This window comes from Perna viridis, chromosome 12, assembly GCF_037379345.1.
Source record: "Perna viridis isolate PV_CMFRI_1.1 ecotype Kerala chromosome 12, ASM3737934v1, whole genome shotgun sequence".
NCBI lineage: Eukaryota > Metazoa > Mollusca > Bivalvia > Mytilida > Mytilidae > Perna > Perna viridis.
The window spans coordinates 25,401,935-25,429,192 of NC_142456.1; the positions used below are offsets into that span (position 1 = coordinate 25,401,935).

A 27,258-nucleotide genomic window follows, 5' to 3' on the forward strand; every position below is an offset into this window, starting at 1 on the left:
TAACTGATTTCATTCTGTTTCAAATGAAAGCTTGATAGGCTTAGATGAAATTGAATATGATATAAATATATCACTGATTTCAAGAGTTGTGTCCTTTACCCTAGATCTACCTCCTTAAGACTGATGTATGCACAATAGATAAGCCAAGCGTATCACTTGAGCAAAAAATCAAAATATAGCTTATCCACATTTTTTATTTACTCTCAACTTGAACTCCTTATATTTTAAACTATTGATATCAATCAAGTTCAGTTGTACAGACGTAAGACAATTAAAACTTGTTCACTTAGAAAAAAAATATGTTCGTAAATGAGGGATCACAGGAATATATACTAATCGTTTTTAAACATGACATGGAATAGAGCTCTGTCACTCTATTCATAAAATTTCCGAGAACTTGAGACCAATATGCCGATTTTTCCTGGAGAGATGCTGATTCATGCATTAATTATTGAAATAAAATGAAAATAGCCTTTATGAACTGTATGTACAACATGTATGATCTTGAACTTGGTAGTCATTTTTTGTCAAGTTCAAGATCATTAGTAGAGACAACACACATACCTTGCCTTTCTCTTTCTAGTTATTGCGATCATAATGCCGATTTCCTAGTAAATAACACATACAAGTAGATATTATACATGTACCCCCATTCAGTGGGTGGTAAATAGGAAACGTGTTCGTCCGTCCGAATTCCATCGCAATTATCTCGGCTCCCAATTAATATGTTGGTTGAAGTCCGAGTTTTTCATGGACATTTGTTGCTTTGTTCGTATTATTTTGGTTATTTATATGTTCTTTGTTGAGTGTGTCTGTTATCCCTGTCTGGTCATTGTCCCTGGATTACATTCTTTTGATTTCTGCTTGAATCTTGGTTTTCTTGATTACTCCTTCAATATACGCAATGAAAGAGAAAAGTGTCGTCATTAAAATCTTGGGTCCCACCAGATCAATAATTAATTTCAAATCTGACGTGTGTCTTGCGTTGTTAGAGTTTTGGTTATCTCGAACGCTGCGAAATATTTTACCATTGTGCATTCTCAAATCAATACTACAAGATAAATCTCTATGTCTTAACAAGCTAGACCAATCGATGTCTGGACCTGCGTCGCTCTGCAACTGTGATTTATAGTTGCTGAGGAAAATACGAAAAAGAACGTTTTTTGGACAGATTTACAGAATTACGGAACATAATTTCAATAAAAATCAGACAATCAACCTTTCGTAATGATAATATGCACAACAATAGGGATTGCCATTGTACATGACGTTCATGATTGGTCATATTTTTTTTTTGGCCGCATTAAAAAGAAATTTCAATACTGCCAGTCAACTCAGAATATCATTTTTATCGAATGGGTAGCTTTCTTTTTCATTATTCGTCTATAATTTAGGGAAAAAAATTGCCCAAAAAGTATTTGACCCCTATGTTCTATGTTTTTTTTTACGACGGTCATATTTTTTTCACTGATAAAACATTTTAAATGATCAGTTTGTGGAGCGAACTCTGAAAAAAAAATATGCCAACTTTCATCAAATTTTGTTGCAATTGGTTTCAGGGAGTTATACACATTAAACACATTTAAAAAAAATTCTGTTTCATGGGCCATTAATACTACAGCAACAAACTATTTTGAGCATTTGGGCAAAGGTCCGTCGTCTGATAGTGAACAATATTATTCTCCATCAGAATTTTGTTTAACTCAACGGCTTTTGAGTAATTAGCATAAAACTGTATTTCGACCCCTTTGTTCTAATTTCAGTAACAGCGGCCATGTTTTTTTCACAGATCAAAAATTCAAACGGTCATTTCGTGCAGGATACCCTAACAACAGTGATACCAACTAATATTAAAATACGTACAGTAGAGTCCGAGGAGAAAGTAATAACATCAAAACAACAAAAAAAAAAATTAAAAAAAAAAAAAAAAAAAAAAAAGAAAAAAAGAAAAAAGGGCAATAACTCCAACATGGGTCAACAGATTTTCACAAAAAATGCACCAAAGATAGATCTCATCATGCTGAACACTTTTTCCTCCGTGTCATAATCTGATTAAGCCTAACGGTTTTGGATTTATATGCAAAAAACTGCTGTCTGACCAATATGTTCTATTTGTAGAAACGGCTGCCATGTCTTTCACCAACCAAAAATTCAAACGATAATTTTGTGCAGGATAGCCTATAAAACAGTAATACCAAATTTTATTGAACTCTGTATGGTAGTTTCTGAGGAGAAGATTTTGTAAGTGATAACATCAAAAACAAGAAAAAAAAATTCCAAAAAGGCCAATAACTCCAATAAAAGTCAGCAGATTTTCACCAAAATTGCATCACAGATAGATCTCATCATGGTGAACACTTTTACTACGTGTTAGAATTTGGTTAAACATAACGGTTTTGGAGATATATGCAAAAACTGCTATCTGACCAACATGATCTATTTTTAGTAACGGCTGACATGTTTTGAACAGATCAAAAATCCAAACTGTCAGGATAGTTTAAGGAACAGTCATGTACAGTTTCATCCAAATCAATTCAGTAGTTTCAGAGGAGAAGATATTTGAAAATTGTTAACGACTACGACGACAGACGACAACGATGGCAATAGCTCACGTGGCCTATGGCCCCTGTGAGCTAAATTGAAAATTATAGTAATGTCACGTATAGCGTAGACACTGTGCACGATATATCATTTCTTCAGACGAAACAAACAGAACGCATGCTCAATGACGACGCATTGAAGTCTAGCAGCGTGACTGGTTTTCTACGCTCCAAATATTTATGTAGATAAATGTGTCAAAGTCTGTTAAGTATATCCCAGTCGAATTCGTCCCTATAGAAGTTTAACCGTAATCCCCACAACACGATAGGTAGGTATGAAGTTGCTATCCCACATATAAGAGATCATATCTTTAGTTCGATTTCACGTCTTTCCGGATTGACAATTCACCGATCCTGACACCTACCGGAATCACTCACTCGCGATGTGAAGGGTGCTTCCCGTTTCGGAGCAATTACTGTCATTGACAATCACGTTTTCATTTTTGGTAGTTCTTATTGCAAGTTGTTTAGTTTTTTTTGTGCTATCCCGTTCTTAATATTCAGTCACATGATGTTTTTTGTTCTGCTTTTTAAGTCGATAATATTGTTAACGACTTCTTGCACTCGTAATTTCTGTACTTTATATTCACATATGCTTTGCATCATTATATATTCCTACACCACATGCTGCTGATCGGCACCGTAAAACGGCATTTCTAGCTTCATATGAGATCAAAATGTACCTCTTAAATGTCATACACATGGTTCTACGTGTGTTTTGTGCTTGTATGAGTACATGAAGTTTACATTAAAAGATGAAATGATCGGTTAGCATTGAACTTAATGTAATATTACTCAGTCTCCGATCAGACACAGGGGCTCGTTACAATTCACAATATTGATCATAAACATTATCAGGGCCTCGATATACCGGGTGGTTCGGGAATATAGCCGTCTACGAATGGGAAATTAACAATATAGAAATCAAAATGGTCTCTTTCGTCAAGAATATTCGTATGAAAACTGCAATTTTCTAATGTTATATCTAAATCAAGGAAAGGTGTACGAGGACTGTTTCTGTTAGTCTTAGACAATTTGAGTTATTTTCCATAGATATCTTAAATTTTTTAAGACTATTTACGGCCAAAATATCTTCAAAATATCTAAAGTATTATTAAATTCACACAACAGATCATGTTTTGAGGCATCTTTAGATAGTTTTGCCATGAACTATGAGTCGTAACAATACAGGAATAACTCGGCTATGAGGGGAGCATGCTTATATTTAAAAAAAAATCAATGAAGTGATCCCATCGCAGACTAAATATGTCCAGTTAGTGTATTTTTTCTCTCCTAAAATCACTGAAAAAAGCACGGTGCTCTTTACAAAAAAAAAAAAAAAAAAATAATAATAATAATAATAAAAAAATAAATAAATAAAGATACAAAAATAAAGAATTGAGAGCCAGATTTATCAAAAGACCATTTTATTAAATATGACAACTTCTATGTTCATATGACAGTGCTGTATACTGAATCATACGAGTCTTGAGTGTGATAAAGCTGATCTAATACCTCAAACGAATTTCTAATACAACTGAACACCATTATACACATAACATTTATTACAAGAACAGTTTTTTTGTTAAAATCGTTAAAGTAGAGGTTGATAATTCAAGAATATTATTAGTAGTTAGAACACTGGCTGGACGATGAAATATAAAACGTGATTAGGATGTGGGTTTTTTTTGAAAGTTTTGGCATCCAGTATAGGTGTCATCCCAGTTGTCCCACATTTTATAATTACAGGTAAAAATGTGTGGGACAAGTGGGAATTGTGTACATGTTAATTAGTTGTTTTCACACCCTTATTACAATAGGTACATTGCGTGAAATGAAAAAAACACCCTCGAATTGCAATGTTAGGAAAGACAGTCTTTGCTGCATTGATTGTCGCAGTCTCGAAGTCCAGAACAAAAGTTGAAGGCCGAAGTTGAAGTTGCTGGTTTGTGCAGTTGGTATGTACAATACTAAAAAACCTTCTGTAAACGTCTTCACCCTTGCCAGGGAGTAGACCATAAACAAGAGGATACATCTGACCATTTACTTTGCCATGAATTGTGTAGAGTTGAGTAAATACAGAAGGGCAGGTGAAGAATGTACCATCTCCAAAGATGGTGTCGTTATTGGCTAGTAGTTGAAGACTCTGTTGCGTTGCGAAGACCAATATGCGTTGTCCATTGTTGTCATCTGCAAGAAGGAACTGTTCACCAGCTGATGTTTGGGTCCATTGACCTTGTAAATCAATGTCGTTGGTTGATGTTGGCAACTTTGGTAGTAGACGGGAACGTTGTCTATAAAGTATGCTTCTAGAAGACTGGAATGTTGGTAGTTTTTCAACCATATTTTGTACTTCTTCATTCCATTCAAGTGTTCTCAATTTTGCTACCTCTTCATCATAGAGTTTTGGTACAGCTGTTGCTTCTTCTCTACATCTTTTTTTGATTGTGTTTAACACCTTTGCTGCCTCTAACTTATATGGCTCTGCTCTGTGGTTGTGTTGAATGTTGTAACCTACTGGTATGTTGTTTAAGGTTCTTATAGTAGCTGGGCATTTTCTGACAACACACCGCCAGTAAACCCTTTCTTCACGACGATTCTTTACCTGGAAACGGTAATTGTTGAGAACAAGACTTTGTCCACCTCTACTGTTCTCTATGAATTCTATGTTGAGCTGTGCATTAGCCATTTTGACTTTGATTCAAGTTGACATTTTTACTTTATATACCTCTTTTGAGATGTGTTCACATTGATTTCAACAAGCTGAAGTGGCATGTTGCTCATAAGCAAGCCCACTTAGAAAGAAATTGATTAGCCAATTAATGTGGTCAGTTATTAAAAGTTATTATATGACTGCTGGTTTAATTAGTTCAAATAATTAACTTCACTTATTATTTTTATTATTATTATTTTTTTTTAATTCCAATCAAAAATATGTATCTACATGTATATGACTAGATGGTGATAGTGGAGTACTAGAAAAAGACTATAACTTTGTCAAAACACTAATTAATTATTTGTTGTTATAAGAATGTTGGACAACTGGGAATATAGTTTTTTTCAAATGTGGGACAAATGGGAATAAACCCCAGTATATATTGGAACGGTCATTTAATAGGTGTTAGTACACAACAAAGCAGCTGATTTATAATTTTCTTTTGGTAATCAGTTATTTCACTCACTGTAGCATTGGTTACTTAGAATGTATTCGAGATGATTATTTCGTTCAGAAGTACATCTGAATATTAATGTTATTTTATGTATGACTTCAAACATATGGTACATCGTTATAACAATATTGATGATATTGTCATTTACTAAGTGTAGATATTTTTTTAAAGAAAATATGACAATATATATATATATATATTATATAATTTAACTATTCCGACAGTGTTTCATAACTCACCATCCAGGACATTGTTTTATGATTTGAGTTAATTATAACAAGAATGGTAGGTGTAAATAAATCTTAGCTTCTAATGTAAAAGGACCATTACTATAAATGTACTAATCTTAGTGGTGAACTAATTTTACATATTTTCGCAGTGATGGAAAAGCGCGAAAAGCAGTACCTGCGAAACGCTATGCAACACTAAATAAATCATTTTTGAAACCGCAAAAAATGATATCCGCGAATATGTTCATATGAAAAAATTCACGAAAATTAGCAACTGTAAAACTTAAGTAACTGTCTTTGTAAAATTCATGCAAAATCTGAAAAATGTGATACACACCCAAAAAGGCTACATATTGTTATTTTTGTATTTAAGTTGTTTTATGTGTCTATATTATGAAATGTGTAATTATTCATTCCAATCAGGATTTTTATTTATCCCAATAAAATATCGAATACTTTTAAAAACTTAGAGGCTATACTTCAATTAACGAACTGGATCTTTAGACATAACATAGTCAAATGTTGACCAACCAAGAAAGTTGATACCCACTAGTGCCTTCATAGTTATGTGAATGATTTACGTAATGAATGTTCTTTCATTTTAAATTCTAAGTATCGAGTTTAGTCTTATTCACTGGGTAAACAAATTTCCATTCCACGTTTTGTAGGAATTTAATAATTTCTGTCATTATCCCTCCACTCCAAAGGAGATTGGGTATTCTGTTTTACCTTTGTTTGTGATTCCGTGTGTCCGTAACAATGTTTTCCGTTACAGTTTTCTCATAGCGGCTTGACATTTTAACACCTTCGTTCTGTAGGTATGCCAAATGGTCGGATCCATTTTCGAAAATAGTTCGACCACAACCTCCTGTTTACCGAACACTTTGTTTATTTTATGACTATATATTTGAAAGCTGAAAATTTCGTCGCACTTTTCTCAGCAACTACTTATCACAGCGGCTTGAAATGTTAACACATTCTTCCTGTAGGTATATCATATATTGAGCATAAATTAAACAACTTCCTGTTTACCGAGGACTCTATATCTCGCTTACAGATTTGTTTCCTGTTTTACTGAAGCATGTAACACATCATTAACAATCCTCATAATGAATTTCGTTTATTTAATCCAACAAAATTATTGTAAGTCTAAAAAGTGTAGCCCCACCTCGAAATGTGTATGTATGTAAAAAAAATTACTGGATATGTTACAATACTTGTTTTTCTTGTTTTTGTCATCTTCTTATAGTAAAACGGGAATTTAAGTTGTGTATCATAAGAATATTTATGGAAATAATGTGTATACGTCAGGGCAATAGTGTTACATGTATGAATCACGAGAATTATGTGTATAAGGGAAGCGCTTGTATGTAAATCTAAAGAATGTGCTTATATACCATTACAATGTGTTGTACGTATCGAATTAATACATCAACGGGAATTTTGTTAGTACAGTTGCGATCAATTCTAACCTCTCTTAAATTCTGTCAGAATCTGTCAGGAAAACTGTTCTTCGACAGTAGATAGAACATAACTCCTGAAAGATCCTGACAGAGGCTGTCCTGGGTCAGGACACATTTTGCCATATTCCCTGACAGATCCTGACAGAAACTGCCCTGGATCGTGACAAAGACTGTAATTTAGAACGGGAAGTCCGCGATTAATAATATACTAGTAGACTGTGTGACTAATGTAAATTAGCAAATCCGATTAGGAAAGAAAACTTGATTTCAAAATGTACCTTGAATTTCAAATTATATAGAGCTCGTCGTGATCATCATCCCACAATCATTCGATCGTGGTTCATTTTCCAAATTTTCGTCGCTCACAGCCCAGTCAATCATCTTTAAAAAAATGATTATTGTTTACGTGTATATTTTTTTTCATTCTGTCATAGACCTGGAATTAAATTAAATTATTTAATTATAAAATTAAATGTCTATGCTTCTGTTCTAAGTTTAAAAACGGTAACCGATAACATTCAGATGTGTGGTATTTCTCACGAAGTTCAAGATTGACAAATTAATTTTTGAGTGAACGTACTATTGAATAACATAAGAGTCACCAATCATTCTATAAAATGTTTGAATAGACAAGTTTTGCACTAAATGGGTTACCAAATATATTCCTTTCAATTTGTCGCAAAAATATGAGTGTGAACACTACCAATTTGCCTACATGGTCTTAAATCATTTATAAAATGTAAATATTAGTTTCATATTAGTGACTGTGACACCTGTGGAATTAGTCGTAAGTTATGAGGTCACAATACTTTGATTTAATATGACGTCATATCTTACGAATAATTTTACACTTGCGATTTTTTGTGAAAAGGGCCACTGTATTTAAGTGAAAATTCTCAGAAAAAACTCAGCAAAGTGTATGATTGCGAGCACCTTTTGATTTCCATAGGGGTCTTAACCTATTGGCTAAAACGCTATTTTTTAATATAACTATATCATGTTGGTGGCTGCGAGACATTTATTTTAATTATAATTCTTAAAATTGACATTTTTCTAATAATTTCCATGAAATAAATGACTAAAATGCTAAATTATTCCATGTTGCTATCATGTGGATGGCTGCGACAATATTTAATCAAAATTCTTAAACTTTACATACTATGAATTGGCACACTTTTAAATTCCATGAGGGTCTAAAATTATTGACTTAAATGCTATTTTTCGATATAACTATCATGCATATATGCAACACATATATGTCAGTCAAAATTCTTCTAAAATATAATAATTATTTTTGCAAAATGTATGAGTGTAACACATTTGAGTTTCATTAAGGTCTAAAATTTCTGTATAAAATTTTTAAAATTGTCAATATAGGTACTCCATATCACACTGGTGTCTGAGGAAAAAAAATTCTGTCCAAATTCTTTAAAGTCAGGGGCGTAGCACGTGGAACGGCAGGGGCAATAATTTTTGTCGGTACTGCATGCCATACATAAAAATCTTGTCAAAAATTGAAAAAAAAAATGAATCAAGTTCATGTATAATAAGTGAGAGTGTCACGGTCCATGACACATTACTCTTCTCGATTTGACAAGTACATTTATTGACAGCATCCTTATTCACAGGCGTATCTTAACTATAAATTTACTGCAACATATTTAAAACATGGTGCTGAATGATAGCGTGAACTTATTGATTACAAAGATACATTGTTTGTTAATGTCATCAGCTACATATTAGACATAATCAATATACACAAGTAACATCTGTCGTGAAAAGTAACAATGCTGAATTTACTTTAGTCATCTACGTGGCAGGCACTGATGTCAAATGAATTGCACTTATAGGATAATGAATTTGAAAGAGTGAAAAACCAAAATATGATCATGAGTGCCGCAGAATGCCTAGATTTAAGTGTGCGAAACATGTTCCGCGCACGAGTTAAATCTTTATACGTTCTTGGCATGAGTGATCATATTTTAATTATTCGCAAAAACCAATTGATTATCCTATTTATCACATAGGTTTCCTCCATTACTCGTTACTATTTTCAACATTTATTTTGAATTTCGTGAACCGCGGATTGATATTCGTGTCATTTCGTTTTTTGACGATTCGGTGGGAGAAAATACAAGAGCGAAATTACCGAAATGCGTTATAGTAATTTATATATAATATTTATAGTAATTACTTATTATCTCTTTCCAGTTGAAGATGCATTTTACATAAGTTTGGTTTTTCAAAGAAAAATGTACTGTACTACAAAAGTTACCATGTTGCATTTGGTTCCAAAAATATACTCAGGACTATAGAATATACAATAAAACCTGTGATAAACCGAACGACAAATAAAGCGTATTTTGTGTAAATCAGACATCTGGTCTTTTCATTTAGATTGAAATGCATATTAATTTTGTGTAATAAAACACCTGAATAACCTATAAAAACATTGAAAATTACAAAAGGGGTTTGTTTTTACTGTTATATCGTCTTGTCAGTGCTTTGCTAACATTGTATCATATTAGACTGCAAATAAATGCGAAAAAAAAACAATAGAAAAAAGACTATTCTTTAATTGGGGGAAAGAAAATACTATTAGAAAATTTTATTGAAGTACTTCGCGATTCAAAGTAGTAGCATTATCTGTCATCATTTAAGTCCAAGTCTGTTGAAATGGCTACAAATACAGGGAGACTGTACATGTACGCTATAACAAGATACTGCAAAGTTGTTTTTAACACGTTATTTTTGTATATTTAAACGATGATGTCAGGATAAAATAATAAATGTATTAGATTCCACATGTTCGCAGCTGACCCTCGCTATTCGCAGGTTGCTTAATTATATTTGCAGATGAGTGTTCGTTGGGATTTATTTGAGAGTCATTATTTGTCCCGAAATTGAATTCTAATTAGCTTTGGCGAAAAAAGCATATACCTATTAGACAAACGTTCATGCAATGTTTTTATTCTCACCCACCATACTGTATGTTAAGATTCTTATTGACAGTTTATTCATACATTCACATATGTTATCTATGGTAATATTATTTATGTTTTAAAAGCCTGACCAAATTCCTGAGTATATTTCAGTTTAGTAAATGTTGAAAGGCTGACATAATTTTAGATATACAGCAAAACTGTACACGTCCGTTCCAAAACTGTGATAAAAGATGTCATATAATTTCAGACGATTATAATTAGAAGAATGGGAAAGTACAGTTGCCCTATATTCTTCAAATTATTTACAAGATGCAGCACAAAGAAGTTTGATTTTAAAACTGTGGTTTGTTGCGCCATTTTTGTTGTTTTTTATCTTTCGTTCAACAGACTGACATTCAGGTGCGAAAATGAGGAATTAAATAAGATAAAACATAATTTGCTATCAATGGAGATTGATCATGAAGAAATCGCCGTTGTTAACCAGGTTCCATTAGCAATAAGCATTAAACTTACCCCTGCAAATACATGTCAATCATTTGGAAATAATGATACTACTATATTCATAGCTATAAAATCATACGTTGGAAATTATGAGCAGCGACTGGCCATACGGAAAACATGGGGCAACATTATAGATCCACGAATCAAACGTGTTTTTTTCGTTGGCAGAACGGACTATGATTCAGAACTGTTAGAAGCAGAGTATAATAACTACTTAGATATCGTACAGGGCTCATTTTGGGATCGATATCAAAATAACATAATCAAATCATTAATGATATTCAAATGGGTTAAACAATATTGCCCGAAAACGAAATACGTGTTGCTTGTTGATGATGACTATTTTGTGAATATGAAAAATATTTTAATGTTTGTTGACAAAAATCTAAAATTTACGACAAATCCATGGTGGATGTACGGATACATGTGCAGGTTATGCGCACCAAAGCGATTCCCGTCCTCGAAATGGTATGTGCCATTTAGCGAATATAAATATCTTCTCTATCCTACATATGTTTATGGCGGAAGTATATTCACGACATCAGAAGTTATCAAGAAAATGATAATGGTGGCACCCTATGTAAAACATATTCATATTGATGACGTATTTGTTGGTATGCTCGCAAAGGTGCTTGGTATAGACTCATATCATCAAGAAAGATTTTATGCGTATCGTGTGAAAGATATAGAGCTCGGCCAAGCGTTGACAAGTCATGGATTTGGTGGGCAAGGAAAATTGTTAAATGCTTGGAATGAATGTAACTGTAGTGCGAATTCAAAGTAAATCAAAGCGATTTAAATAAAAGGTTGGAGCTTCGATTTGATTGAAACATGATTGATTAGGCTAGTCTTTCTTTGGAAAACATGCCCTTTCATAACGAATCTCATATTGTGACTTTTCTCAAATTAACCCTCCTTTGCTCAATTTCGACATAAAAAATCACTTGAAATTAAATTTTGAGAAAAGTCTTAATTTCAGATTTTTTTAAAACAGATCATTCACCCATTTGCATGTGATTTTTTTTCCTTTCCTGTTTTAAGTTCGATATTTTCCAAAACTTTTTATGTAGCAAAATATAAGTGTTATTTAAGTTATGGAATTAAGATATGTCTGGATATGTAGACAGATCACATTGTTAATTCTCCTTTTCTTACAATATAAGTTTAATAATTTATTGGATAAACGAGCTGTTTTTACACATTTTCAGTGTCTGATATAACACATCACATAACTTGTTACTAATAAACACAAAGTTTTAAATATTTTTTATTTTCTTGTTGTAGGTCATTTCTTACGCATTTGTATGAATAAAACAACCTATTAAGGAAATATCATTTAAAATATTGACGTATGTTTTAAGTAGCTGTCTATGTAAGAATCATGCAAAATCTAAAAAATGTGATACACCCCAAAAAGGCTATATATTTTTATTTTTGTAATTAAGTTGTTATATGGGTCTATACAATGAAATGTGTAATTATTCATTCAAATCTGCCTGCTCTTAGGAGATAATCAACATTGAAAATCCAATAGATTTTATTGTATTTGAGCGTCATTTACAGAGTTGTCTCCATTAATTTTGAAATCTACAGTGCATTCTATACAATTTTTATCTCTTAAGAGCACGGGCTATATGAAAAACCACATGTTAAGTTCTGTTTACTATGACATTTCAAACAACATTTCAAAAATAAAAATATATAGGCTTTTTACCCATGAATCACATTTTGCATGATCCTTAGCTGGAGTGTTACTTAAGTACTGAAATGCACTTGGATTGTCTTTCTTGGAACACTGTTATTACTATTTATTAATACTGTATGATAATGAACGGTATTGCATACTAACTTGTTTTATGCACTGCTATAGGTGTGCTGTTGTATATTTTTGAGAGATGACTTTGGCATTTATTTTTAGTTATTATTGTTTTACTTTTGACAATTATATGAGGTTTTGAAAATAAAACTAGTGGAAGAAAGATTGCCGAAAAAAAATGTTGATATTTACATTTGTCTAGTACAGAAGTGGACTTGTGTGACAACATGATTTTATTACCAATTTATTTGTATAAAATATATTTCATATCTTGGTGCCTAAAACTCTCTTATTAATATTAACTGTACTTCGTATCTCAGAGCCCAAAAACTGACTGGATGTAAATTGTTCTTCTTGTATTTGCGTGTAAACTGCGTTATGGATATAAAAAAACCGGTTTTTCGAGTATACGCACCAAATTCATACAAACTGTATGGCGTGTTTCGGTGAAATAAACTTCCCTATGGCTATGAGCTGTTGTACATATTCCAGTATCCTGCGACAGAAACTGTCCAATGTATAAAAACTGTACTTCTTAAATGAATTTTAAAAAGAAAGTCTTATGCATTTAAAGTGTACGTCCTTAATTCGAGTCCAAAACTGCTTTCTTCTTTTAATCCTTATATATATTGTGATTAACACTAGAGTAATATCATCTACCTGTATGTATTATTGTTCCAGATGTTTGTTGCAGATGAAGAAGCGAATTGCAAACAAGCCACACAAGGTGAGATACCTAGCTGTATTTCCGTCATTTGTCTATTTCTTTTGTCATCTGTGTCCTTAAACTTTTTGAACGAACACGGGAATACAAATTTGGCCTTAATCAATTTTGACATCGTCGCATAATATATGAACTATAGTGTCTTCCAAATTGTAATAATACAATATCACTTTGAATTTCTGAACATCGGTTATGTGTCGTGTATCTATTCAGCATAATAGTTTTGGTGACATAGCTACATATAATTTCCTTTATTAAACGTGAAGTTTCATGTATTCAAAGTGTCTTACATGTTTGGTTAGACCTCTCTACGACTACTTTCTTTTAAGGAAATGAGGAGATCTTTCATAGACTTTTCCCCTTTTCTATATAAAGTACTAAATCTTTATGCTGGAAGCAAACAATCATGTCTAGATCATTACAGCAAAATTAAAAACTATTAGTCTTGCAATGTATGATAACCGTTAATTTACAGAACGAAAACTGCTTAATAACTGTTTTCACTTCAGGTCGCTTAAAGCATCCGATTTCATGGTGTAACAAGAATATCATATAATATCAAGCTTTTTTTATCTTATATTTAAGATTATTTTTGACCTATGTTTTCAACAACTACGTCTTGTTTACTTATGTCCGTTGGAGAGGTAGAAATACTAAAGGAACGAAAGAGGAGAAATCTGTTGACAGGACAATGCAAAAACCAAAACCAAAAAATAACAGGAAATTAGACGACGAAAAAATCGTACAAGAAAAGCAATTATACACACAAAAACCAAAATCACAAACTTAATTACAAACCGAAAGTTCCAGAAGGGGGTGTAGTTCATGCTTCTTGCAAAACAACCACCATGTTGGATTTTACAAAAGCATCCAAACAAAAGCACATTGGAAGATTTGGCAGTATCAGAGTATCAGGATCTCAAATAAATGTAACATCAGACCTTATGCAAAGTTCTACAGATATACCTGTTTATGTAGGCCTATGCATTTCAGATGTAATTAATTATCTCATAACACTTTATTTCCCAAAACTTGAGAGTGAGGTTGTGGGTCTGTTGGAATATCTACCCTTATAGGAATGTGTTTATCTATGAGTTATAAAGTTTATGTATACTCTCTCCAATAACAACAAAAATGCTACAAGCGATTCTAATATGCATTGCAAAAAATAGGACATTTAAAATTTGTCATCTGATGAGATCCTCTGTAAGAATGCGAATATTTATTGAATTATCAGTCAGGTGGTAGAGCATCTAAATTAAAAAAATTAGAATGGCATCATTCATGGCAAAAAATGATTAAATTAACCAAGAAAAATATTTTTGAACAATTCATGGCTAAACATGATCTAAAAAAGAAAATAAAAAATATTGTGGAACCTTACATGGCTAAAATAATCTGGTATAACACGAATACATTTTGAAACAAAATTAATGTTGTAGTAGCGTGGCGAAGAGAGAGTATAATTGACCAGTTATGTAGGGAACACATGTGTACTTGTGCCGAGTATTCCTGTTTTGACCATTTTAATAATGCAAACTGCCGAAAATTCACGTACGTTAGAACACGTTCGAGTAATACCAGGCATGCCTAGTACAAAATCCCCACTATATTAACAAGTTTTACTTGCAATTACCTGGTTCTATTGAACCTTGTAATATATTGTACACGTGCCGATAATATAACTTTGCAAATTCTGTCACCAGATGTTTGTATACTGGAATCATATGTAACATTTCTACTGTCGACGAGTTGTGCATTTTTTTCATTGCGATCTTTGATTTTAAAAGATTGTAAAGTTGATGAGGTGTCCATGTTTAACTTTTATTATATATCATAATATTTATTATATAACGGAATACAAATTTGTTGACTGCATAAGGGATGTCATGGGGTACACATAAGTCAAAATAATTATTTATTATCTATTATAAAACAAATAATAGACCCTTTTGTAGTAAGTTGGTGAGCATGCTCAATATACACTTCCGCTTGGGTAGAACAAAAGAATTTTCCTCGCGGAAGTGTATATTGAGCATGCTCTACGCAAGTTCATCGACTAACGTTAGCACAAAAGGGTCTATTGATTAATACACGTTACATGAAACATTACAAACAGATTTTTCTAAAGTTGTAGATAGAAGTTGTCGGAATTATTTCAGTTTTAAGTCAACCATGATGTCAGGAGAAAAATAAATATACTTCGAAAGACCAAAAAAAAATATTTATGGACAACGGAAAGGGAATAGGAAATACAAACTTGAATTTTGATCGAATAAAATAAATTTGGGCGATTTTTTTTATCATTTGCAAATGCATGTATCAATGTAAGTGTACATTCTTTTATGTCAATAGATATATAAAGGTAGAAAATCTTCGTCGTTAAATTTATGTATCGTTTATATCTGTTATCATAAGAAAAAAAAAGGATATTAATATTTGTAATTTATTTTAAACATCACCATGTAACAGCTAATATAATAGCTGTACTACATACATATTTAATTTATTATTGCATATAACCGAGAATAATTTTTTTCAGTACCATCGACGACCGTAAATGAAATAACATTATACCCTTTTAAATATGAAGATTGAATACAAATACAGGTGATGATGCGACTTGCATTGCATCTAAAATAAACCAATGAGAAAACATTGGTATTTTCAAGGAACTCTAATATTTTGAAAATATATGCAAACTAGATGTAAATAAATGCTTACATGCTGCATATATTAAGTGTTTTCTTGATTACAGGTAAGTAAGCTACTGTTTCCATTTTTTGAAAATATTTCATAAAACTGTCAAAGTATTACGATCTCTGCACATTGTTACGTTTTCATGTTTCTAATTTAAATCTAATGTAATGTTACATTTAATTTCAATCAAGGATATCTTGCATTTTTTATTTTTTTATGATTTTGCATTATGTATGCATATAGGTCTTCCTCTACTGCCATTGATTTGTTTCATATACCACAATTTTAATACCATTAAGCACCAAAACTGTAATTTAAGAATGATCCAATTTAATTAGCATTTCAATTGAAGAGCAAAAATGAAATATTGCTTAAAAGTAGATGTCTTCAAATACCTTAGTTTCTTTTCTCTATAAGGTGTTTAACAAACATGATTGTTTTCCAATGAAAGTTTCCCTTGACTGATTTAGCCCATTTTTCTATAATCAGAAATGAAAATAAGATTGTCATGAAAATAATACAGTCTCCCTCAACTCACTCTCATGTTTATGAATGCACAAAATGCTAGAAAAGCAAATTGTCCACAAGTAGTGGTATTGCTATTGATAATTTTTATTTTGCAAGCTTAAAGTTGTGCAAGACACAAGTCGCACACTATTAACTATTACAAGTAGATATATTTACGGTATATTGAAATATTCTAATTATTTGGTTAATCATTCATTTTTCATTTATTTAACAGTTGCAATATTTCATGCATTCATTTTTTACACCCTTTTCATTTTCATGCATTATTTTCATTCACCAAAAGTTGTCTATGAACATGCCTAGCTAAATTTTGGCGGGAATTATGCAGATCTTTTCAGTTTATCGGCAAATAAACAAACAAAAAAGAAAACAAAAAAAAAAAAAAAACAAAAAAAAAAAAAAAAAAAAAAAAAAAAAAACCAAAAAAAAAAAAAACTTGAAATGAAATGCATTTTCCGAATTCATATTTATTATACTACAAAATGTAGTACTTATTGTAATATTAATTTTTGAAGGAAATTGTCGTCATTAATTTGGGAGACTTGTTCTGTTGCAAAAAGAAATGCCATTGAATCAATTTTGTGCTTAATGTTAATATTACAGTTAATACAGCTTAATAATACAGTTTATATTTATTTTCTGTACGTCTGGTACAGAACTGGACTTGTGTGACAATATGATGTTATTACAAACTTATTCGTATGAAATGTACTTTGTATCTCGGTGCCTAAAACTGCCCTACTGATATTAGCTGTACTTCATATCTCGGTGCCTAAAACTGACTTATGGATATAAACTGTTCTTCTAGTATTCGCGTCTATACTGCCTTAAAAAAATAAATTCCTTATGGCTATAAGCTGTTGTCCCAGTACTTGCGATCCTACGAATGAAAACTATATCAACGTAAACAATGTTTTAAGCATGTATAGTGTACTTTCTGAATTCGCGTCTTAAACTACATTTTTTCTTTTAACCCTTATAGATTGTGATTTACCTTACATTAATGTCATTTACTTTATGTTCATTCTTGGTCCAGGCGTTTGTTGCGGATGTAAATTTGAATTGCACCATGCTACACAAGATGAGATACCCAGCGCTATTTCCGTCATTTTTCTATTTGTCACATGTTCTTTTATTTTTTGAAAGGACATGAAAATAAAATTTTGACGTAAATGAATCTAAATGTCTTCCAGTTGTGATAATAAAATGTAACTTTGAATTTCTTAAACATCGGTTATGGCTGGTCAATCTATTCAGCATGATAATTTTGAAACATCTTTAATCTATAATCTTCTATATACTCAATGTGTAGTTTCAGGTATTCAAAGTGCTTTGTATTTCTGGTTACACCTTTCTTTCCTTTTCATAGAATGAGGAGATCAGATCTATCAAAGACTTCCTTAATAAGTCATGCAGCAATTAATGCTAGGATAGCCGTTATTTTACAGAACGAAAACTGTTTAATGTCTTATTTTCACTTCAACAGAACACTTAAGGAGGTAGACCTAGGGTAAGAAACATAATTCTTAAAATCAGCGAGGTGTTTGTATCATATTCAATTTCACCAAAACATTTCAAGTGTTTATTTGAAACAGAATAAAATCAGACCATGTTACTTTAATGTTTACATGAAATTGATGTAAAATGTTGAATACAAACGTTCCAATGACTTGTTAGAGTTGCGTCTTTTACGCTGGTCTACATCCTTAAATAATCTCATTACTTCTCTTATTACGTGGTGTAACAAGAACAATAATATAAAGTTTTTTTTTATCTTTCATCTGTTCTTAATGTTGATATTTTTCCCATGTTTCAATGACCATGTCTTACGTATTCATGTCCGTTGGAGAGGTAGCGATACTAAAGGTACGAAAGAAAAAAAATTCGTTTACAAGACAATGTCGGACAACCATAGTGTCAATAGGCGACTAACTAATCGCACAACAAAAAAAAAAAAAAAAAAAGAAATGAAATAAAATAATACACACAGAGAACCGAAATAAACGAAATTAACTACAAACCGGATGTTCCGGAATGGTGTAGGAAATTTCGCTAATAAAGAGGAAAATAGCATGAACACAGTGTGTCTAAAACTGAACATATTCCTTTTTCAGTTTGCAAAAAATACAAATAATCATGTACTTAATCTTAAATCAGTCAAAAAAGCGTTTAGTCTTATATTTATGTCTCTTGCAGATTCAAAGAACATGCATACAACGATTGATAGTTATTTAATGGGCTATTACACATGTGTTAAACAAATGTCGCAAATACTGAAAAATTCTGACATTGACGGTGATGTTAGAGAAATGTTATCCAATGGGTTGTCTTCTTGTTTCCAGATGTTGCTTACTGAACTTCGATATAATATGGATGATGTTGATAATTATCTTGGCAAATCTACGGTTTCCAAATTTTTCTCTGATTTGAAAATTAACAATTTGTCATATCGAAATCCAATGCAGAACCTTTTACCCGTCCTTAGGAGTGAGCCAGAAAGACAAAAGGGCAATTCTTCTTCTTTTGATTTAAGTACTAATATGCAACAAAATTTCTCGTGCGAGAAATCAAAATCACCAAGAGTTCACTGTCAAAAGAAGATAAATTCAGATAATATCAAATGGTGCTCTGATCATGCTGTAGACAAAACCGTTTCCCCCATAGCACCTGCCTCTTTTAATGTATGTAATGCAATAGAAACAAATGATACAACAGTGTTTCACGACCCTTTGGGATCACATTTCTGTTTCAAAGAAACGACTCCCAAAACAAGTGAAGCTGAATCTGCTGGAATAAATGTTAGATTTACTGAAAGACATAACAGTGATATGATATGGAAACCTTGGTGGTTGGTAGATGATGTTCTGATTGACTAATAAAAACAATGTCTTTCCCATAATAGGTCTGACATGATTTGGTACAGCCAAATTTTCTCTTGAGTAATACTTTCATTGCAGTTGCATGTTCGTTTAATTCATTCTTTTATTAAAACGTGGTTCATTACAACGAAAGTTTTTTTTTTATTTTCAAGGCATTATACTTTCCATATTTCCAACAACGCCAAGAAGGATCTCTAAAAACTACGGATTACATTAACTGTCATGTTTTAAACAATTTGAGAAAATCAAACATTGTGTAGATAAATTATATAAAAATATTTTTGACGGTAAGCATGAAATGATTTTGCGGTTTTGAAAATAACTTTGTATCATTGTGTAAAAAGTGAGTACTATTATCATATGTTAATCTCGGAAATAGCAATAATTTATAAACCGTGAAAATTAGTATGCTTATTGTTCACTTTATATAAGTCTAGTGGCACTACTGGTAAAAATTGCAGAAACACAACCAAGTAAGCTCTCGATTGACATTAAAAATCAACAGGATATGATAGGGGTTCATTGATGACATAACTTGTCACTGAAGTATTCTGCTTTCGAGGCGACTGTTCCTACCATTTAGTGCAATTTCAAGCATACCGATGGAATTTTCTTAAAATATACATAATCGTGCCTGTTTAGTAAAATATATGCAGTGCTAGTTGTCAACAAATTAAATATATATGCGAGTAACAGCGATGTATTAAATATATATAATTTAAGGAGGAAGACCAAGGGTAACTCTATGAATTTCTACACTTTTCATATGCTATTTTTGTGTATGAAAACCAGTGATGAGATATATGAAAAACATCAAATGAATATTTTTTTCAGTGCCCAGAATGTGACAAAAATATGTTTCTTAATGTGTTTTCTCATTTTTGACATGTTTACAGCCCTTTTCATTGTATGAATACATGTAGCAGAACACAAAGCAGAATTGTCCCAAATCTGGGGGAGTAGACCAAGTATTAGATTTGCTCTAGAATAAATATCCTATGTTCAATTTTAATGAATCTGGTAATTTTACATTCCATACAAATGGAGCTTAAAGGTACACTATATAGTTAGATTAAGGCGCACTGTTTCGCACACCAAGTTACCTCCGTCAAATTTTGTAAAATTTCAAATTATAAGTTGAAATTTGGTGAATATATTGTTTAAATGTAGTTAAACATTTACACATAGACAGATGTAATATATGTTGTGGTGAACAGGCGTAATTTAAATGAAAAAAGGTATCCGGAACGTTTCAGTCCTCTACCATATTAGGTTCTCTCCTCAGCATCAGATGGTTGATTTTCAAGATACATTAATTCGCACGAACTTTTGAAACTAAAATTGTGAGAGAATGAATTGAAAAGGGTGTTATTATTTTTACCCTTTTCCCAAAAACTACATGCGTGCTTTCATCCTGTGGTAGTGTCTAAGTGCCTGATATTTTATAAATATAGTATTTGGCTGTGAGTTTTGGAAAGGGAACCCTGAATTGTGCTAAAACTCATTAATATTTTTTCAGTAAGTTACCATGGCTACTGGATTTTATAACAATAATTACTAAATTATTTATAAATGACTTGAACCTCCACACACCAAGGATTTCAAAATATGCACTTTTGAATGACAAGACACGAGAAATTTCTGTTCGGACTGCCTCAAAACAGCTTTATTACAACAAAATGAGACCAAATTTTCAGAAATAACCTGACTATAATGTAGTACCTGTTTGATATTCAGTTTGATATTCAAATCCGTTCAATATTCAATATATCAACCGGAAACGAATGTCAAACGAATATCCAACAGACCAAACTCCTGTTTGATATTCAGTTAGATATTCAAATCCGTCCTTTATTCAATATATCAAATGGAAACGAATGTCAAACGAATATCGAACAACAAAACATCCTGTCTGATATTCAGTTTCATATTCATTCTATATTCAATATATAACCTAGAAACGAATGTCAAACTAATATCGAATCTCGAACAGACCAAATTCCTGTTTGATATTCAGTTTGATATTCAAATCCATTCTATATTTAATATATAAACCGCAAACCAATATCGAACAGACCAAACTCATGTTTGATATTCAAATCCATTCTACATTCAATATATAAACCGGAAACGAATGTCAAACGAATATCGAGCAGACCAGACTCCTGTTTGATATTCAAATCCGTTCTATATTCAATATATAAACCGTAAACGAATGTCAAACAAATCTCGAACAGACCAAACTCCTGTTTAATATTCAGTTTGATATTCAAATCCATTCTATATTTAATATATAAACCGCAAACGAATATCGAACAGACCAAACTCTTATTTGATATTCAGTTTGATATTCAAATCCATTCTATATTCAATATATAAAACGAAAATGAATATCAAACGAATATCAAACAGAAAAGTACAACCGTTTGATATTCATTTGATATTCATTTAGAGTTAACGTTCTTAAAAGTAGCCAGAAATGAATATCAAACGGATATCAAACGGTAAAATTTTACCGTTTGATATTCAGTTTGATATTGAAAAGTTTGAATGTCGAATATCGAACGTACTTGATCTCGATCAGTATAAGTATCTCAAATAAATGTAACATCAGATCTTATGCAAAGATCCTCAGATATATCTGTTGATACCGTGCCTATGTACTCCAGATGTAGTGAATTATCTCATTAGATCTCATAATACTTTATTTTCACAAACATGAGAGTGAGGTTGTAGGTCTGTTAGTATATCTACCGTTATAGGAATGTGGTCGGCTATGACACACAGATTATTTTAAATCTCTCCAATACAAACAAAGATGCTACAAGCTATTTTAACATTTAGTGCAAAAGATCTGACATTAAAAATTTACCATCTCCTGCGATCCCATAAAAGTATGAGAATATTCATGGAAATATCATTCAAGCGGTGGATCATCTAAATAAAAAAATATGACGGAATCTTTCATGGCTAAATTGATCTTAAATAACAAGGGGGCATTTTGAATATAAAACTAGTGTTGTGGTAGCGTGGTGAGGAGAGGTTATATTCGACTGGTTATGTAGAGACACATAATGCGTACCTCTGCCGCCTGGTCCTGTTAGGACAATTTTTGTAATACAAATTCCAAAAATTTCAAGTACGTTTGAACACGTTTGAGAATACCAGAATACCAAGTTCAACATCTCTACTATGTTTACAAGTTTTACTTGAATATTTGTGATTCTATTGAACCTATAAGTACATTGTATTTAGCACAAAACAACTTGCTATACGTACTGGTATAATGAATTTGCTAATTCTTTCACAGGATGACTAGAATCTTATTGTGTGTAACATTTCTATTGTCGAAAACTTGTTGCTTTCTTTTCAATCTTACTGCAACTTTTGTTTTTTGTTTAAATCGTGTAATTGTTTTTAAAGATTTATAAAACTGAGGATAGTTCTGCTTATAATTTTAATTGTAGACAATACTGTACACTTATTATCAGGGAATGCAAGATTTTTTACTAATCAGAAGTTGTCATGGGGTGCACATTGTACAAAAGAATAATCAAATAGGAAAAAAAATAACTGAGAACTAACATTACACACAATATTTTCCTGCCTGAACTTTTATCAACACCAACATAATAGTTTAAAATGTCCAAATTATTTCAGGTTGAAGTCAACAATGACTTCAAGAAGAAAATACACCTACTTCAAAAGACAAAAAAAAAATCGTTTATGGACAACGGAAAGGGAATGAACAATATATATTTGAGCTTTTATTGCACCAATTAAATTTTGTCGACTAAATACAATACAAAATACAAATACAATTGTATATCGATGGACATTTACATTTCTTTACGTATATAGCTTATACATATACCTTCACTTTACAATATTCGTTGTATGTAAAAGGTGAAAAATTTTAATTTGCATCAACGTTAATTTCATTTGTCGTTTTGATTACATCAATAAAAAAAACACGATACTGATTTCACTTTACATTACTATTGATTTGCTAAGTTGGACTTCGACATGTAACAGTCTATAATAGCTATACCAGATATATATTTTATTTTTATTGTGTATTACCGGGGATATTTTCCTTTGTGCCAACCACTGCAGTAAACTTTATGCCCTGGTCAACATAAAGAATGAATATCAAAACAGTTGATTACGCAACTTAAAAAATCAATAAAAAACGTTGGTACTTTCTGTTTCCATCTCTGGTCTTTGGCTATGGATTACATTCTATTGATTACCGCCATAACCTTGGTTCCCTTGATTACTCTTTCAAGGAAGGAATGCTATTATTTTGAAAATATGACAAATGCTAACATTCAGCATACACTTAGCGTTTTCATGATTAAAGGCAAGTATTCTACTATAACATTTTTTCTATTTCAAGTATTTTACAAAATTGTCATAGTATTACAATATGTGCATACGGATGGATACTCTTTCAAGTATCTCAAATTATTCTTATTTAATGTTACGTTTGATTTTAAAACCTAACAAAGGGAGTCATAAATTTATTTGCTTGGTGATTTTGCATTAAAATAGCCAATAACTTCTTCAAAACTACGCAGACTTTTTGTATCGCGCTAGAACTCTAACAAATAGGCTTCTGGAACACAGTTATGTTTCTACAAGATTGAAATCATCACTACAGAAGTTTTATGGTCGTCATCATGAACTCGTGGATCGTTATGGTGTATCCATCAGCACCATGAAAACTGATTTATTCAACGGGTCATAGTTTTCCTTCCCTCGTTTGTCTACCCCGGACTTGACTTTTTATGAGCTTTTCTAGAAAAGCAGAGGACGCTTACCCTACCGGTGCATCTAGTCCATGCTCCCAGTTTTTAGTGGAGTCCGAGTTGCTCTTTTACTTTTGTTACTTTGTATGTATGATTTTAGTTACTTTATGTTTTTGGTTGTGTATGTCTGTTTTCCATGTCTGATCTTTGTCCCTGGATTACATTCTTTTGATTACCGCTATAACCTTGGTTCCCTTGATTACTCTTTAATACCTTCATGCATCAAATGTATGGTTTATGAACGGTCTTTATTAGCATTTGAATTGAGGAGCTAAAATGTAATTTTACTGAAATCAGAAAATTTAAATACCTCAGTTTATCTTATTCTCCTTAACAGGGTTTTTTCCACTAAAAGTTTCCCTCAAATGATTTAGCCATCACTTTCGTATGGTCAAAATTGAAAAAGATCTTTTATGAAAATTGAAATGTTTCTCTCAATTTGTTCTCATGTTTATGAAGGCACACATATTTGGGAAAAGAAATTGTCTACAAGTAGTGGTATTGATATTGATACTTTTTGTTTTGCACACAAACTTGTTTTAAGTTAAACTTGTGATATTACGAGCTTAAAGTAATGCAAGACACAATTCACACACAATATTTTTATGGTGTGTTGAAATAGTTTAATTATTTGGTTAATTATGTCATTATTCATTCATTATACAGCTGACATACTTCATGCATTCATTTTCTACATCCTTTGCATTTCTGTGCATCATTTTCATTCACCAGAAATTATCTAAGAGCATACCTTGCCAAATTTGAGCAGGATATATATACATTTTCTTTCAGTTTATCGGCAAATAAACAAAAACCTAAACTGAAAGGTATTTTTAAAATTCTTAATTGTAATATTAATTGTAGAATGAGTAGAATTTATTTCTTTTTATGAAAGTGGTATTAATTTGGTAGATTTGTTCTGGTGCAAAGGGAAATGCCATGGAACAATTTTACATTTATTTTGGTATGCTTGTGGGAAGAAAATAAATGAAATAACAGTCCGAACATCAAATGCACACTTTTTTTTTCTCTCAACAATAATTTTTTCACTCATATCAATTTTTAAGTGAACAACTCCACCTACAGTATTAGACACCATATTTTTCATACTGTATGAAAGAGTAATCAAGGGAACCAAATAAGGAAAAGTGGAAGCAACACGGACTCCACTAAAAACATGGAGCATGGACCAGGTGTACCGGTAGGGAAAGCGTCCCCTGCTTTTCTAGAAACACCCGCCGAGTTGGTCATAAAAAGTCAAGTCCGGGGTAGACAAAAGAGGAAAAGAAAACAAATGACACGTTGAACAATTCAGTTTTCATGACGCCGATGGATACACCGTTAACGATCCACGAGTTCATGATGGCGACCATAAAACTTCTGTAGTGATGACTTCAATCTTGTAGCAACATAATCCTGTTCCAGGAGCCTACTTGTTAGTAGTCTAGCGCGATATAAAAAGTCTGTGTAATTTTGGCATGCTCTGGCATAACGTATGAGTTGTGATATGAACATTCCATACGCAGGTGCCGAAGGGATGTTGCCAAAGATGAAAGGAGAGTTAACAATTCTGAATTAAAAGTCATCACGTCTGTCGTAAAGTTTGGTCAATAGTTTTCCCTTACTGTCGATTTCCAAGTGTAGGTCAAGATATGAGGCCGACTTCACACTGTCTGTAGTATCCACTAAAAACAATGAGCTATCGGTCAGACTATACAACAAACGCGATGACTTATCTTTCTGTATTGTCAATGTTCGTTTTATCTATGGCAATATCCCTTCAGCACCTGCGTATGGTGTTTTCAAATCACAACTCATACGTTGCGTTAGAGCTTGCCGTTACTACACAGAAGTTTTGTACCGCGCTAGACTTCTTACAATTACGCTTCTGAAACAGGGTTATATTGCTACAAGGTTGAAGTCATCACTACAGAAGTTTTATGGTCGTTACCATGCACTCGTGAGTTGTTTCGATATATCCATCTGCACCATGATAACCGACTTGTTCAACGTTTTATAGTTTTCCTTTCCTCTTTCGTCTACTCCTTACTTGATTATTTATGAGCAGCTCGGCGGATGTTTCTAAGCAGAGGATGCTTACCTTACTGGTGCACTCGTTCCACGATCCCAGTTTATAGTGGTGTACAAATTGCACACACACACATAAAGGATAAGAACTTGTTTGGTGGTATATTTTCTTTACAAATATACTGGAGAGTCTATAGAAACTTAATTTAATGCGCATCGTGTGTTTCATAATTTCAGACTTTTAACCTCGACGATTTGGAGATTTACAGATGTCAGGTTTCTTCATTATTACCAATGAGAATGGGTAGCTGGAGACTGAAAACCTGCATTATGTATTTCTGTTTCATTTTTGCATTTTGGTATCTAACAACCGGGAGACTGACCATCATATGCCTAAATGACAGATTAAACATAGTACAAAATATTTTGCCATCAATGGAAAATTTTGATATTGCCGCTGACAATCATATACCATCGATAATAAGCATTAATATAACTCCTTGTGCCTCTTTTGGCAACCAGGATATGACTATTCTGATAGCTATAAAGTCATACGTTGGAAATTACGATCAGCGGATGGCCATCCGTAAAACATGGGGAGGTATTAAAGACCCAAGAATCAAACGCGTGTTTTTCGTTGGAGAATCGGAGGTCAACAAAATACCGTTAGAAGCTGAAAATGATATCCATCTAGATATTGTACAAGGCTCATTTCAAGACAAATATTATAACAACACCTACAAAATGTTAGTAACATTCAAATGGATTGATCAGTTCTGTTCGAATACGAAGTACGTGTTGCTTCTTGACGACGACTACTTTGTGAATATAAAAAATATTCTGTCATTTGTTAAAGATTTAAA

At 32.2% G+C, this 27,258-nt stretch overlaps 2 protein-coding genes across 3 annotated transcripts in view; one reads left to right on the forward strand and one right to left on the reverse strand.

Annotated features, from left to right (window-relative positions):
• LOC148601811 (beta-1,4-mannosylglycolipid beta-1,3-N-acetylglucosaminyltransferase brn-like) overlaps positions 1-19,894 on the forward strand; it is a 39,899-nt gene extending 20,005 nt beyond the window's left edge. The window contains exons 1-3 of one of the 2 annotated variants that reach the window (XM_088555365.1): positions 6,001-6,055; positions 13,407-13,452; positions 18,874-19,894. In XM_088555365.1, the coding sequence (XP_088411491.1) occupies positions 6,053-6,055; positions 13,407-13,452; positions 18,874-19,553 (729 nt within the window). In that variant the 5' untranslated portion in view covers positions 6,001-6,052 and the 3' untranslated portion in view covers positions 19,554-19,894. Of the gene's footprint in view, positions 1-6,000; positions 6,056-13,406; positions 13,453-18,873 lie in introns of those variants that run through there. The other variant, XM_088555366.1, reaches the window with a different exon arrangement.
• On the reverse strand, positions 4,387-5,289 carry LOC148601812 (uncharacterized). The gene has a single exon (XM_088554436.1). It carries the CDS (start codon positions 5,287-5,289, stop codon positions 4,387-4,389), a length of 903 nt encoding a protein of 300 aa, XP_088410562.1.
• Positions 19,895-27,258: the final 7,364 nt, after the last annotated feature.